Source organism: Citrus sinensis, chromosome 6 (genome assembly GCF_022201045.2).
Source record: "Citrus sinensis cultivar Valencia sweet orange chromosome 6, DVS_A1.0, whole genome shotgun sequence".
Lineage (NCBI taxonomy): Eukaryota > Viridiplantae > Streptophyta > Magnoliopsida > Sapindales > Rutaceae > Citrus > Citrus sinensis.
The window spans coordinates 17,578,619-17,594,376 of record NC_068561.1 but is presented as its reverse complement, the minus strand read 5'-3'; the positions used below and the strand labels follow the sequence as shown (position 1 = coordinate 17,594,376).

At 34.0% G+C, this 15,758-nt stretch overlaps 4 protein-coding genes across 6 annotated transcripts; 1 reads left to right on the top strand and 3 right to left on the bottom strand.

The window, feature by feature from the left end:
• Nucleotides 1-1,870: 1,870 nt before the first annotated feature.
• Nucleotides 1,871-5,392, bottom strand: LOC107177462 (protein LURP-one-related 15). Of its 3 annotated transcripts, none has more exons than XM_052443168.1 (3): nt 4,899-5,392; nt 2,285-2,512; nt 1,871-2,181 (listed from the first exon to the last, which is right to left on the bottom strand). In XM_052443168.1, the coding sequence occupies exons 1-3, from the start codon at nt 5,175-5,177 to the stop codon at nt 2,041-2,043; spliced, it is 648 nt and encodes a 215-aa protein (XP_052299128.1). In that variant the 5' UTR covers nt 5,178-5,392; the 3' UTR covers nt 1,871-2,040. The 3 variants fall into 3 exon arrangements, with proteins under 3 accessions (XP_052299128.1, XP_015386733.1, XP_006481141.1); XM_015531247.3 differs by lacking the exon at nt 4,899-5,392 and adding an exon at nt 2,664-4,302; XM_006481078.4 differs by lacking the exons at nt 1,871-2,181; nt 2,285-2,512 and adding exons at nt 4,140-4,441; nt 4,539-4,766 and having other exon boundaries at nt 4,899-5,354.
• A 3,959-nt stretch (nt 5,393-9,351) lies between these two features.
• LOC102613286 (protein LURP-one-related 10-like) lies at nt 9,352-10,497 on the bottom strand. Its single transcript, XM_006481077.3, has 3 exons — nt 10,099-10,497; nt 9,769-9,996; nt 9,352-9,675 (listed from the first exon to the last, which is right to left on the bottom strand). Exons 1-3 carry the CDS (start codon nt 10,432-10,434, stop codon nt 9,523-9,525), a joined length of 717 nt encoding a protein of 238 aa, XP_006481140.2. The 5' UTR covers nt 10,435-10,497; the 3' UTR covers nt 9,352-9,522.
• An 811-nt stretch (nt 10,498-11,308) lies between these two features.
• LOC102612982 (protein LURP-one-related 15-like) lies at nt 11,309-12,404 on the bottom strand. Its single transcript, XM_025099847.2, has 3 exons — nt 11,946-12,404; nt 11,631-11,861; nt 11,309-11,540 (listed from the first exon to the last, which is right to left on the bottom strand). The coding sequence occupies exons 1-3, from the start codon at nt 12,195-12,197 to the stop codon at nt 11,412-11,414; spliced, it is 612 nt and encodes a 203-aa protein (XP_024955615.1). The 5' UTR covers nt 12,198-12,404; the 3' UTR covers nt 11,309-11,411.
• Nucleotides 12,405-12,648: 244 nt separating this feature from the next.
• Nucleotides 12,649-15,445, top strand: LOC107177416 (pentatricopeptide repeat-containing protein At2g38420, mitochondrial). Its single transcript, XM_015531180.3, has one exon. It carries the CDS (start codon nt 12,908-12,910, stop codon nt 14,426-14,428), a length of 1,521 nt encoding a protein of 506 aa, XP_015386666.1. The 5' UTR covers nt 12,649-12,907; the 3' UTR covers nt 14,429-15,445.
• Nucleotides 15,446-15,758: the final 313 nt, after the last annotated feature.

Below are 15,758 nucleotides of genomic sequence, written 5' to 3'. Positions count from 1 at the left end.
TATGAAAAAAAAAAAAGCAGAGACGCTTTGAGTAATTTTTCACAAGACTAACTGAATAACTAATCCTAACTCTATGGATCAAAGGGGAAGTTACCCTAATCAATTATTTAAAATGCAAATTTTGCTTTGCTGGCCCATACATCGGCTTTAACCATTCGATCGCTCCTGATAATTAATTGTTGAAAAAGAAAAGAATACGCAAATCTTAATTACATGTTCAACGCCCGGTAATTGAAACTAGATTGGAATAATATACAGCTGTGCTGGAATAATTGGCTGCTGTAGAATTTGTTGTAGGTTTGGTTGCTGAGGCAATTGCCGTGGGGATGTGCTGGGTATTTAATTGGTCGCTACATGATGATATATGAGCCTTGCTTGCAATATGCTAGTTGGCGAAGTTTGAAGACATTGTTGCATGAGGGTGCAAAGAAGGGCACTGATCATTTGCGAGTGGGAACAATTGACATGGCAGTAGCGTGAACCAGACAATGGAAAAATCTAAAGATAATAGCTTAACACAAATAATGCATAAGTTGATGATGATGAGGAGGGAACAAAAAAATAAATAAATAAATACATGTGCAATGAGATCACATAATAGCAACATAAGACTAAGCAATGCAACTTGCTCATTGTGAACAAAGTGGGTTGTGCTTTTGCGCAGTAAGATTGTGCGTCTCATCATTACTTACGGATCGTGTATGTTGAATATGTAGATAAAAAGTAGCACAAAAAAATTACAAGATAAAAAATAATATCTCTATTTTTTATTTTTACTTTTGTGTTTTTTATATTAAATTTTGTACTATTTTCAGTACATATAGCATTTTTCCTGATTATTAAAGGTAAGTTTTTCCAACACCCATTTAAAGTCGACCGTGTATTAATTGCTCTAAACACCTGGTTCATTATGTTTTTTTGTTAAGTATCACGGTTGACTGCTTTCACCGAAGAAAAATGAAATTAACGTATGGTCAAAACGACTGAATTGCCCATTGTAACTAGTAAATTTATAATAATAAAAAAAACACTTAATTTTTATTTCTTTTCAAATTACATTTTTTGCTTGGTTTTTTTTTTATAAACACTTAATTCAATAAATGTAGAAAAATAAAGAGACGTTCTTCAATTTAATTTGGAAAAAAAGATTTATGTGCCTGATAAAAAAAAAAAAAAAGAATGGGTTGCTAACTCATAGAAGTCATGTATTTGTGTTATTAACAAGAAATAGTTTCTATTGTGGAAAATAGCTTTTCTACATTATTAATAATTATATTGATAAAAAATTCATTTGAGGGGCACAAAAAGTAATAACTTTGAAAAATTATATAAAATAAATTTTGAAACAATTCACAATGCTTTTTTTTTAAGTTTTTTATTTGAATTAATAAAATATTTTCAATTTTGGTATGTCAAAATTCTTTAACCCAGTCAAATCTAAAATAATAGAATTAAAATTGTCAAAATTTATAACCAAAAAAAAAAAAAAATCAGAGACAAAGATTTGTCGAAATTTTTGACAAGACCGAAATCCTCTCTCAACCTCATTTTTCTCTAGTCTTTTGAGGATCAATGACATTCTAAAATGCCACAATTAACTATAATTTAATACAAAATTAAGCTATAATTTAGTATAAAACTTTAAAACGTGTGCATTGGAGAATAACTAATCTCAACAATGTTGAACAAGTCTCAATCAAAGATGAACGCGGCCGTTGCTTTAATGCCTTTCACTTTCTAACAGCAATCTTCGTTTCAAAAAAACAATTGCTCACTCTTTGCTCAAAAACTCACATATAATGGCGAAAACAATTTTTTTCCCCTGACAAAGCGAAATATATGTAAAAAATTACACTCTTAAACAAGCAACTAGAGCCACAACATTTTATCAAAATTAAGCCAATACTGTACAACTTACTACATACAAATTAGGGAAATTAACGTAGCAAACAAGGAATACCTTAAAATGCACAAACATTAAACCGAACAGAATATTTACTTTTTATAGAGGCAATTTTGAAATCTAAACTAATACTCTCATCAATCATCGTCGTCATTGTTGATTTCATCGAGGATCACGATCAGGGCTACTACAAATGCATAATCAATGTTAGGATAAACTGTCACCGTGTACCTGTCCTTGTCAAGCATGACGCTTCCGGCTGTTATCCTTTTCTGCATCTGCGTTTATGTCCAACATTAAGTAATTATAAATCAATGAGATTAAAGAGAATCAATTATTATCGATAGAAGCATATGTATCTTAACTAAGTAATTAATTTACCTGGGCAACAATTGCTTTAGACTCTCCAGCATAAAAAATGCAAGATCGTTCAAGCCAGCTGCCTTTGATCTTAAAATCACAAACATCTTGTTTATTGTTACTTGCCAAGTAAACATTCAAAGTAGTCTTCAATTGAATCATTTTAGATTTTCCCACAGTAAAAAGAAGATCTTTAGAATCTGTGCTGTTTCCCCTGAATACATAGTGCTTCTCGTGCGCAGAAATCAACTGCGACATGCATAATAACCAAAAAGAACAAAGAAAAAAAAAATTAAATGAGTCATTCTCAAGTCTCCAGTGCGTATATCCGAATGAAGGTGCAATAAATAAGTATGTATTTTGTAAAATACGGAAATGACGACGATGAAAGTGAGTGTACTTTCTTTGTAACGGTGACGATGGGATTGTCATAAGGGTCAAGCACAGTCCTCCTCTTATGAAGGCTTATGAGTTTTTCTTTGACTTTGAACATGAGATTGTCGGCAATGTCGTTGACAACGAAAGTGCCATCGGTGACGCTCATAAACTTTCTAACAATGGCAATATCAACGGGATATGGGACGCAGTACTGAGGGCCGATTATCGGATACGGTCTGGTATATATTTCTGGACTTGCCTCTGCAAATATTGGCTGATGTGGATTTGATTGCCCCATTATGTAAGCTTTAATTCTGTTTTGTTTTTCTCTCTGAAAATTCTCAGGTTTGGGTATGTCTATGTATACGAGGAAAACCAAAAATAATAATAACTTTCAAAAAGAAAATGAGGGGAAAATTCAACAAATTAATTCCTTCAGGATATTTGAAATCTCAAAATGAACGAATGAAGAGAAAATTTTACAATTCCTCTCGGGGCCGGGGTATTTTAATAACTGCAAAAATAATGAGACACGGAATTCAATAAACCCACTTTGATATTTGAATCCTGAGAAAGAATAAGGGGAAAATATGCAAATCCTCTCAGGATTTTTAAATCTCTCAATAGAATGCAGGAAAATTAAAGAAATTTCCCCGGCCAAAACGATGCCCGCGGGAGAAATTAACCCTTAATGGAAGGCAGAGGGGGAAAATAATGGAACTCTCAAAATGAACCCACACTCAAAAAGAAATAAGGGTGGGGCTATTTAGACTGCTTAAACTGGCTGCGATCTTGACAAATGTCAGAAGTGGATGTTGTCACATGTCAATGGTATTTTACAGTGAAGGACAATTTACCTCGTATCAACGTTATAATTAATAATGGGTAGTACGAAATAAACTGAAACTACATAACTTTTAGGAGTCATTATTAGTATTCCCTGCTCCGTCCGCTGGTTTGTAGAAAGTCAAGAGCCAATGTGTAAAATCATACCTAACTAGGTCCCTCTCCATTAAACATCACACCAATTTGGTCTCACTTCATTTATTGCACGTGAATGAACAAAAATCCCCTTAGAAATAATGCACAGAGCAAAAGAGTCAAATTATGCATTCATTTAAAAATATCTCGGAGGTCTTGGTACTCTTGTCTTTTTGTGATTTGTTCACAAGAGGTTAACCATACGAACCCCGCAACAGCTTCGAAAAAGCTTTTAAAGACTCAGTCATCTCAAAAGGTCGTTTTGAGTGTCTGCAAATGCATCGTCAAGAGATTACGATCGTATAACTAATGATCCGGCCATTTTCTAGTAGCAATCTTTACTTTAAATATGGACAATTAATCTGCTTACTCAAAAAGTCCAATTCTTTTTATTATTAGTATTATTGTTGTTGTTGTTGTAGCAGTAGTAGTTATTGCTGCTGTTCTTCTTGTTGTTTGCCAACAACATAACCTATGTTCAAATGTTAGAAACGATCGAGCAGCTACAGCAATCACATTTATCAAAAGCAAATACTTTGACAAGTTATATTGCACAACTTAGGACACAAGGGAAATTAATGTAGCAACTGGCAAACAAGAACATTCTTAAAATACATAACCACACACTTATTTACGTGATTTATAGAAGCAATTCCGAAATCTGAAATATGAGTAATCTCATGCAGTGTTGTCACCGTTGATGTCATCAAGGATCACAATCAGGGCTACTATAAATGCATAGTCGATGTTGGGATAAACTGTCACGGCGAATCTATCCTTGTTAAGGAAGAAGCTTCCAACGGTTTCCTTTTTGTGCATCTGCAAGTTCAACATTAATTGTCAATTAGATTATCAAATTGAAAGAACTATTGTTGATATGATATAGCAGCAATTATTTATTTATCTAATTAACTACCTGGGCAACAATTGTGTTGGACTCTCCTGCATAAACAACACAGGATCGTTCTGTCCAGCTGCCTTTGACCTTAAAATCACAAACCTCTTGTTTGGTGTTACCTGCCAAAAAAACATTCAAAGCGGTCTTCAATTGGAGCACTGAAGATGTTCCCACAGTAAAGAGAAGATCTTTGGCATCTGTGCTTGCTCCCCTGAATACAAAATGCTTCACGTGCGCAGAAAACAACTGCATATAAAAAGTTAAAAATTAAAAACGAAGAAAAGTGAATTGGCAAGATATACTGATCAATTGCTAATTATAATTGTACAAAGTCTGTATTTTGTAAAATACAGAAATGAATTAATTGAAGAGGCTTACTTTCTCTGTTATGGTGACCACAGGATTGCCGGCAGGATCGAGTAGAGTCCGCTTGTCATGGAGGCTAAAATGTTTCTCTTTGACTTTGAACATGATGTTGTCGTTGATGTCAGTGACAGTAAAGCTTCCATCTGCGAGGGTCATAAACTTTCTAACAACGGCAAGATCAACCGGATAGGGAAGGCAATATTGCGGGCCGATAATGGAAACCGGATTGGAATACATCGCCGGATTTGGTGGGGGAGTTGGCGCTGGAACATTAACTGGCTGCTGTGCCATGATTGGTTTGATACTTGATTGTAAAATTGACAAGTTAATGAGAACGAGAACTTTTTCAAATAAGATCGAGGATGATTTATTTTATATATAAAGTTGAAGAAGATCGATCGAAGCACGCTCTCATGGACTGGTTCCAAGACACTTTTTGAGGAACAAGTCAAATAATACGGACGAGTTGCTTCAATACATATTTAATACAACTTGTTGCCTGGTTGGTTCAATATTTTTATTATACGCGTTATTGGGTTAGTTAATGATATAAGGGCGTGTTTGGCGCAGGGATTGCATTGGATAATGCAACGCAATCTTATGATTGGTAAACTTTCCTATTATGAATAGTGCTGCATTAAATAAACTCAAGGAGGTTTGGATTTGTGTAATATGGTACTTGTAATGCCAGGTTTCCATAATGTTAATTATGAAAAAATTTTATAAGGAAATCATGAATGACATAATTGCTGATAAGAATAAGGGTGAGTATATACTTAATTAGGATTCATACAATAATTTTGGAAAATATTTATCCTTTCCAAAGTTGATAGAGTTTCCTATGATTCCCTATAAATTCCCATTTTTGTTCCCTATTTCATGACCCTAAATTCACAAATGACATTTTTTTTCATTCTTTCAGCTGCTTAAAATTGTTTCCTCATACCCTGAATTCGAACTCTTACTTAGGAGAGGGACTTGACAATTTGTAAGTCTTATTTCCTCTACACTCTATAAGATTTCCTATCTTTATATTCTATTAAGTGATTTATTTTGCATAATTTTAGAATATTACAGACTTTTATGCATGATTTATGATGTGTTTAAGTTGTGTATAGTGCGTTACTTTATTGTTGAGTCTTGATATTTAATCCTTGATGCAATAAACACAATGAATAGTTTATGGACTGTATGGCTACCTCAGAATAAAATATATACCGAAAAATGATTTTTGAGAAGAAACTTATCTTTCTATAAACTAGACATGCAGGGTTTTTGAATAAATTTTACTTCATAAAATTTGACATTGTTCCCGATTTTATACGGATTTTTGAAATAGATATTTTCACACTAGAAAAGTGTGATTTTAGCAGAATGATCAAATTTACAAAATTATTCAGAGATCCAAGTGAACTCAGAAAATTCTGAAATTTTAAAAAGTGGTTATGATATATGTCTACTATTCCCAATTTTAATTTTATAATTTTTTTATTAGTATATAATTTTATAAAAATCTCAAAACCTATATTATTTAGTTAAGGCATTGTGAGACAATTTTGAACTTGTCAAGAAACAAATAATTTTGAAAATGATTTTGATATCGGATCGTCCTAAAAATTTTATGAGAGATATCCATGGATGTCTAGAATAGCTTTGTATAATAGTGTTCATTCTGATGATTAGATTAAAAGTAAAAGTTCAGAGAATCATACTTGTACAGGTATGAGTTAGAAAACAAGGATGTTGAAATAAGTTGTTAATAGTTATATCTTGCATTTGTTTGAGGTATTTGAGGCTATTGAAAACTTAGAAGTGTGTTTAGTTCATTATTTTTATCGAGGTAAGTAACTTCATTCCTAATATACTAGTTATGTATGATTTTTTTTTCGGGATAAGGCATGACTATTTTGATAGCATTATAACTACATGTGTTTTTATAGTTCTATAAAAATTAATTAATTTTCAAAACGAAATATGTTTATGCAAATGTTTTCGAATCTAAAAATTATATTATTTTTATGGTTTTAACAAAACATTGTAAATGCTTGTAAATGTGTAATTGATTTTGCAAAATGATTATCTTTTATAAAATTTTCTATAAAATGTTATAATGAAATTTATTTTGCAAGCCTAAATCGTTGCTAGGATCTTGTATGAATCCAATATGAATGTTTTGTTACATATCAATTTAGATTATTTATAAAAATTTATATGGGGGCTACCTTTTGAAGCTCTATGTGGGCTACCTTTTTTAGATTTAGAGTGTCATGAAGTGCCACATTCAGTACAAAGTGCTACATGCAAGTCATTACATATGAAAAATGAATTTAAATGTTTTGCCTCATTGTCCATAGTCATTTTGGTTTTGACTTTGATCTTGTTTTACCATATATATGTTCTAGATCAATTTTGGATTTCTATTCTGATTGTGCACATGATATTCTAATTTTAATTCTTTTTATAGTCTGGTCATTGGAGTATAGGTGACACCATATAATATGAGCAAACATTTTGTTTTATATGTATATATGTCATACGATTTGTTTTCATGATTAATTATACTTTTAATATTCTAAACCACTTATGAGTTTATGTCCTTCTATTATAATATGTCATTTTGTAAAACTTATGTTTCTAATAAATGATTTGATAAAAAGGGCTTGCAATACCTTTGGTACCTGATAACCCTACTGTATTAGGAATAGTGTTATTTACCAAGTTGATGATTCACACCTCATCGTTACTTTTTGCAGATTGAGTAAGTTGCTAAGAGGTGTGGTTATCTTTGAAACTAGATATTTATTTACTTTTGCTAGTTGAATAAGAGATGATGAACTTCTGTTTCCTTTAAGTTTGTTTATCTGCTTAACTTGTAATTGGAGGACTTTGAGAATTTTGTTATATTTATGACTTTGAGAGAAAATGTTTAGTATGATACTTGTGGATTTATGGATTTATTTGAATAAAACTTGAAGTATCTTAATTTGATGTCTTTGTGCAACGATTACGATTTGTAAGCAACCTCTTTTATTATATGCTCTGCATGTGTTAGATTTAGGGTGTTGCAGTACTCCTCACATTAATCCTTTTTTTTAAAATTCTTTTTTTGACTCTGCAGCATAAACGACACAAGATTTAGACTAGTAAAATTATATTGATTAGTGGATATGCTTGAAAATGCATTAAAATATAATGCAATTTAGTCTAATGAAATACAAACAATGTAACAAACACACCCTAATTATATTGGTAAAATAACTTTTATTTCCCATAATACCCGCAAGTTGCTTCGATAATACGACTTGTTGACTTGCTGGTTCAATGTTTTTATAACATCTATACATATTATTAAATACTGCTGCTGACAGCAGGACCAAGTGGAACTTAAATCCGTGTCTGCGTGGACTGAGGAGAATCTGAAATGAAACTTTTTATAATGTTTGATGCTATATATCATCAAGGAAGAAATCTTAAGTCTAAATCATTTAGAGTTAAAGGTCCAATTTTTGTTTGGCTTTGTTGCCTGATCTTTGTGGGTTTGATATGACACAATGATTGGATTTGGTTTATGGGATTGGACTGAATTGCTTATAATATAGTCTTGCATTTGGTGTATTAGAGGATTGGATTAGACTAACAGATAATTTAGAAATAAAAAAAAATTAGATAAATAAATATGCTAATATAAATTAAATTATTAATCTCAAAATATTTGATTAATAATTGTAAATTGTTATAAATATACACTTTTATATCATGAAATGAATATTACAAATTTCAAATTCACATCGTTGTCAAATAAAATGCTTAGTGAAACAAACTAGTTATCTAAATATTAATCTGGATTAGTAATGTAATAATTGCAATTAACACAAGAATTTATTTTGGACGTAAATTTTTTACTTCCAAAATTTTATCCTATGTTATCCCGTGGCTCTCAAATGAGATAAAACTTCTTATTTTTATTTTATGAGCCCATGATTAAAAAGTTTGGACCTATAGGATTAAACTACCCCAACTTAATTTCCATACATCAAACACGTGACTGAAATTGTCAAAATAATCCAATCCCCCAAAGTTATCCCACAACACGTGCCTTATAGTTTTATGTATTTTTCAACTGCAGAAGATTGTTCTTTGCCTATGAAATTTCCATTATGGTGGCTACTGGCTGCGTAATTACTTTAATTAATTCAGTTCTGATTTCTACATTTATATCTCTCAAATTATAAGATTTGCATCCTATTGTTTGTTTAGTAACTATAACTTGGCATTATATTATAGGAATTGGATTCTCTTCTTTTTTTTTTTTAATTATTCATCTTTTAATTTTACAACGTGTCTACTAGCACTAGCCGACCATCATTTTAGTGTCCTCAACATTGTCGAGAGCACTAGCCATCCATCTGACTTGTGCTACAAGCCCAATGGCTTCCAAACAACAAAGTCTCCACAAAAGCAAGCCTCGAACAAAAGCTATAGCTATAGCCTTTATTGAAAGCAAAAGTACTTTTAACTAGCTGGCTACTGCAAAGGGTTTTGAAATCAAGGAAAACCAAAGCCACGGATACAGCATCTTACTTGAATTACATCAAACAGACACACTATTTTTCACTTTATAGTAGCAATTTCAAATCTAAATTATCTCACTCGTATCATCATCACCGTTGATATCATCGAGGATCACGATCAGGGCTACTATAAACGCATAGTCTATGTTCGGATAAACTGTCACAGTGAACCTGTCCTTGTTGAGCAAGACACTGCCCGCAGTTGTCTTTTTGTGCATCTGCAAGCCCAACGATTATCAATTAGATAATAAAAAAGAATTATTATTGATATAGAGCTGCAATTAATTATGTATCTTAAATATTTTAGTTACCTGGGCAACAATTGTGTTTGACTCTCCAGCATATACAACACAAGATTTTTCAGTCCAGCTGCCTTTGATCTTGAAATCGCAAACATCTTGTTTGGTGTTACTTGCCAGGTAGACGTTCAAAGTGGTCTTCAATTGGATCACTGAAGATCTTTCCACAGTAAAGAGAAGATCTTTAGTGTCTGTGCTAGCCCCCCTGAATACAAAATGCTTCTCGTGCAAGGAAAAAACCTGCATATGTATACAAGTAGTAAAACAACAAAGAAAAATAAATTAGCAATATTATTGTTAACTAGTCCGCATTCTGTAGAGTACGGAAATGAAAGCGTGTACTTTCTCTGTTATGGTGACAATAGGGTTGCCAGCAGGATCAAGTAGAGTCCGCTTGTCATGGAGGCTTATAAGTTTTTCTTTCACTTTGAACATGAGATTGTCATTGATATCAGTGACAGCAAAACTGCCATCGGTGAGGGTTAAAAACTTTCTAACGATGGATAGATCAACGGGATAAGGAAGGCAATACTGAGGGCCGATTACCGAAACCGGATTGGAATATATTGTTGGTGCTGGAGTTGGCGCTGGAATATTAATTGGCTGCTGTGGAATTTGCTGTGGGTTTGGTTGCTGTGGCATCTGGTCTGCAGTGTGTTGTGTAATTGGTTGCTCCATGATATGATACGAGCCTTTGCTCGCACCTCCAATTGGTATAGGTTTTAGACTTGCATGAGGATTCTTAATATATAGATATATGCAAAGAAGGGCACTGATCATTTCTGAGTGGTAATAATTGACATGGCAATCGAGTGTGAACCACACGATGAAAAGAAACAAAAATATCTCGAATAGTTCATGAATTAATGATTTCTCTGATGTAAGAAAGAAATACATACGCACTAAGATCACATGATAACCACACAGACCTTATCGAACAAAGTGTGAAAAAACGTGCCAAGAGGGTCGCGCACTAAGATTGTGGCTGTCAGTATTGACATGATACCTTTGTAGTTTTGTGATATACTGACATGCGAATTGCGTGGAGTCCTGTGACCAGATCGTGCGAATGAGAAGAGTTAACGGCTCGTTTGAAAGAAACTGTGTTCAGATTGTGTCATTGCATGCAGCGATCTAAATTATTTAAACCCTTTCAAAACTTGTTAATCTGAATAAAATAAGCCGCATATCTGTGATCATATGATTAATTTCAGGAGCAAAATGCGATAAAAAGAAAAGAACGTTGGTAGGGACTTCCGATGCAAGTACTCAACCTTCTTGGTAGAGGGAATACCTGAACAAGGAGGTGCTTGGCGCAAGCTAATACTTGTTCCCCAACTTATAATGCTCTCTTAGAACTTCTATCAAACATTTTGAAGGCAAGAGATAAGCCCCCCCCAAAACTCTATCCAGGATTTTGTTTAATGACCCAAAGTAATACAAACAAACAACAATAACGCGGGCATACATCAATTTGGGGAAAAAAATCCCTTAGTTAATTGTCTCCAACATCCATTATGGAGTATTAGAACATGATATTCAACCAGAAGAGTAGACTTGAGCAAGTGACTCGCCCTATTTATCAACATATTATATCACTATTTTACCGGTCAATCTGAACCCAATTGTAGCAATAGCAAACAATATTAGTCGTTTTAGCTATTAATTTCATCAAGAATTACAATAAGGGAAATAATGAATGCATAATCAACATTCGGATACACTGTCACCATGAACTTGTCCTTTCCAAGCAAGATACTTTTGACAGAGTGCTTCTTATGCATCTGCAAGTATATCCAATAATCCATATGATTCTATTAGTCTGAATTTAACATATAGAAAAATGATTTGCTGTAAGTTGCAAAAGATCTTACATGGGCAACAATTGTGGAAGAGTCTGCGTCCCCAGCATAAACAACACAAGATCTGTCCAGCCAACCTCCTTTGACTTTAAAATCACAAACGTCCTCTCTGTTATTAGCTAAGAACACATCTAATTTGGTCTTTAGCTGGAACACTGATGATCTTTTAGCAGTAAAGATGAGATCACAGGACTCTGTACTTTCTCCCCTGAAAACTTGCCATCTGTCATGAGCTGACATTAACTGCATGGAACGAAATGAATAAAAAATTTAGCTTTAAAAGAGATCAACAAAGAAAGATATTAATTATGTAACCAATTACGTGACCTTTTGTTGTAGAGTGACAATGGGATTTCCAGATGCATCAAGTAAAACGCGACGATCTTGAATGCTCATAAGGGTCCCTTTTACTTTAAAAATGATGTTCCCCATGATGTCCCGTACAACAAAGTTGCCACTGCTTATGGTCATAACCTTTCTCACTATTGCAAGATCAATAAGATGAGGAGCACAAAACTCAGGGCTGATGATTGAAACAGGATTGATTAGTGGTGGATGAAAGATAGCTAATTGTGCCATTGAAATGAAGGTGACTTGGTTTTTTTTTCCCCCCAATTTTTTATGAGAGAGATCAATTAATCCTCGTTTCGTGAGCCTTGTTATTTGCCTATGCTATCAAGGGCCTGGGTGAAAAACAGGTGGGTTGATGGATTTGAGAACTTTGTGAGTCAAGGAAGGCGACAGTATCTAATTCGATCAGTCAATTTCTTCTAGATTTAAATACTTTTCTGCTGCCGTAAAGCCTTTCTATGGATTTCAATGTTAAACAACTCGTCACGCAACAATTTATTAATAGGAAAAGAAGTCTCTGGTCAATATGCTGTTGCCATAGTTTTTACGAGAAACCACCTCACAACTTTACAAGTCAATGGGCAAGGCTCCTTGCGCTTATGAAAATGTGCAATTGGGCGTTCTAACGAAAGGATATGCAGCTTCCAGGCTTCATATAAATATATGTATGATACGTCAAAGTAAATTAAGCAAAAGCACAAGAATCAAAATTTACCAACATAACCTTAATATCTGTACTTGGTGGGCTCAATGGAGAGGTTGGTAACTGAACTTTGAATTGAATTACACAGTTTAACCTTTCCAAAAAAAAAAAAAAGGAAACAGTTTAAAATCCCCGGGTAGGGGGAGCGGGGAGGGGGAGCCTTTATTTAAAGTTATTGGGTTTAAATCAATATCCAATCTTTTATTTCAGAATCTGTTCAAATCTTCATCTCAAAATGGTCAGATCCTCTGCTCTTAAGCGTGCAAATCTTCACCTTAGAAAACACAGAAAATGGCCATTGTCACCTTACAAGGCCAAATGGCACCAAACTTTAGACCAACAACAAGCAAAGCAAAATGTCAAACAATCTTTAACAACACCACCAACAAAACAACAACAACAAATCCCTAAGCAGCCCCATATTCTATCTTCTTTATTACACTCATTTAGCATTTACAATTGTGAACCACCCCCAGAAGCTTACCACTTTGTCATCAAAACCCTAGCTGAAAACTCTCAATTTTGTGACATTTCCTCAGTTCTTGATCACATTGAAAAAAGGGAAAACTTTGAAACACCTGAGTTTATATTTATTGATCTAATTAAAACTTATGCAGATGCTCACAGATTTCAAGATTCAGTTAATCTGTTTTATAAAATACCCAAGTTCAGGTGTGTGCCTTCTGTGTACTCACTTAATGCTCTGCTTTCAGTTCTTTGTAGAAATAAAGAATGGGTTAAAATGGTTCCACAAATTTTGCTCAAGAGTCAGCTTATGAATATTAGGATTGAGGAATCGAGTTTTCGGATATTGATTAGTACCCTTTGTAGAATTAATAGAGTTGGTTTTGCTATTGAGATATTGAATTGTATGATTAACGATGGGTTTTGTGTTGATGGAAAGACTTGCTCTTGGATTTTGTCATCTGTTTGTGAACAAAGAGACTTGTCTAGTGATGAACTTTTAGGCTTTGTTCAAGAAATGAAGAAATTAGGGTTTTGTTTTGGCATGGTTGATTATACAAATGTGATTAGGTCTTTGGTGAAGAAAGAAAAGGTTTTTGATGCATTGGGTATTTTGAACCAGATGAAATCAGATGGCATTAAGCCTGATATCGTTTGTTATACTATGGTATTGAATGGGGTTATAGTACAGGAGGATTATGTGAAAGCAGAGGAGCTGTTTGATGAATTGCTTGTGTTGGGTTTAGTTCCTGATGTTTATACTTACAATGTGTATATAAATGGTTTGTGTAAGCAAAATAATGTCGAAGCTGGAATAAAGATGATTGCTTGTATGGAGGAGTTGGGAAGCAAACCAGATGTGATTACTTACAATACATTGTTGCAGGCTTTGTGCAAGGTTCGGGAGCTAAATAGATTAAGGGAACTTGTAAAGGAGATGAAATGGAAAGGCATTGTGTTAAATTTGCAGACATATAGTATTATGATTGATGGTTTGGCTAGTAAAGGTGATATTATTGAAGCTTGTGGTCTGTTGGAGGAGGCACTGAATAAGGGTTTGTGCACTCAAAGTTCGATGTTTGATGAGACAATATGTGGGCTGTGCCAAAGGGGGTTGGTTCGTAAGGCGCTAGAATTGCTCAAGCAAATGGCTGACAAGGATGTTTCTCCTGGAGCAAGAGTTTGGGAGGCACTTCTTCTTAGCTCTGTCTCCAAACTTGATTTTGTAAATACTTCTTTCATTCGTTTGGTGGATCAAATCTTAAACACGCCTTGTAAAATGGAAGGATGATTTTTTTGGTCAGTAACCTATTTGACTTTTGAATGCCATACCTGTTGTTATGGAGGAGCTATGCACAACAGTATCCCTAGATGTCAAATTTCATATTTGACAGAATTGTAAACTATTTCTTAGAAAGCCTCCAGAAAGCTGAATCATGAGTTGGGATTAAGATAATCGTCACTTATTCAATGTGCCACCTTTGGGTTCCAATTTAGGCATAGTTGAAGGATGAGCACCAAATATTCTTTATTTGAGTTATATATCCTCTGCTGGAAAGAATGTTAAGATGCAATCCACCAGATTTCCGCATCACCTATTGTGCCTGCCATTTGTACCTGATGTTGGGCTTGCAAAGGTGATGAATTCTGGCCTGTATCTATGCTATAGATAACATCAACCTGATACCCAGTGCAATTTTAAAAATGTAAGGACTTTGCTGGTGGTTAATGTGTCCGACAGATCCCAAGTTAACCATTAGGATGCTGAAGCTTGGCATGTTAGCTGGAGGCCTTTTGCATTATAGTTTAATGGACATTCAGAAGCATGCATTTCCTTTTATAATAGCAATGCACAAATATGCTGTCAGCGTTCTTTCTTCAGTTTCTTGTATTCTTTCAATGGATTGCTTGTGGTAACAGTGCAGATGCTTCATCACCTTGCTGTATATTGCTCCAAATTCTGCCAGGTGTTATGGTAGCCAGTTGTAGGGCGATTTGTCTAAGAGCATCTTTACTTCCAAGTTGGAATATCACAAAACGGTTTCACAGAAGAAACAAACAGCTTGTCCAGAGTTCCTTAAGTGGTGCAAACAATTGATCTATGCGACATTTTGCGACAAATTGGATCTTATGTTCTGGAATCCTAAACATTTTGTCTACAGTTTGAAAGAGCGGGGGACATGTTGTTTCTTGGTAACGATATCATTCCAGGGAGAGATGTCATGTAGTTCAACTGTTCATTGCTTCTCCTTTACTCTCTTTGATGAATTTTCAATAGTCAAATAATTATTAGACTCTTACCGAGTGATCTCGCTGTATTGAAAAGCTTAAACTTCAAGATTCAATTCAAAGCTTTAAAACTCCAAGAGAAAATGCTTTTCTGAACCACAAATTCATGTAACTTTGCTTGTACCTAGCCATGCCAGCCGGCAGCTGCGATTGTGATTCTAACCAGCCCATTTGCTTGCTTTTCTAATGTGGTTTCATTAATTTACTTATGGTCTATTTCTATCGTTTTCTTTATTTATATATTACTCAACAGAGACTTATTGCTTATTGATGTCCAATTATTTAAGTTTGGGCCAAGCTAATGAATATAGGCAATTGATTTGGGAAATTTA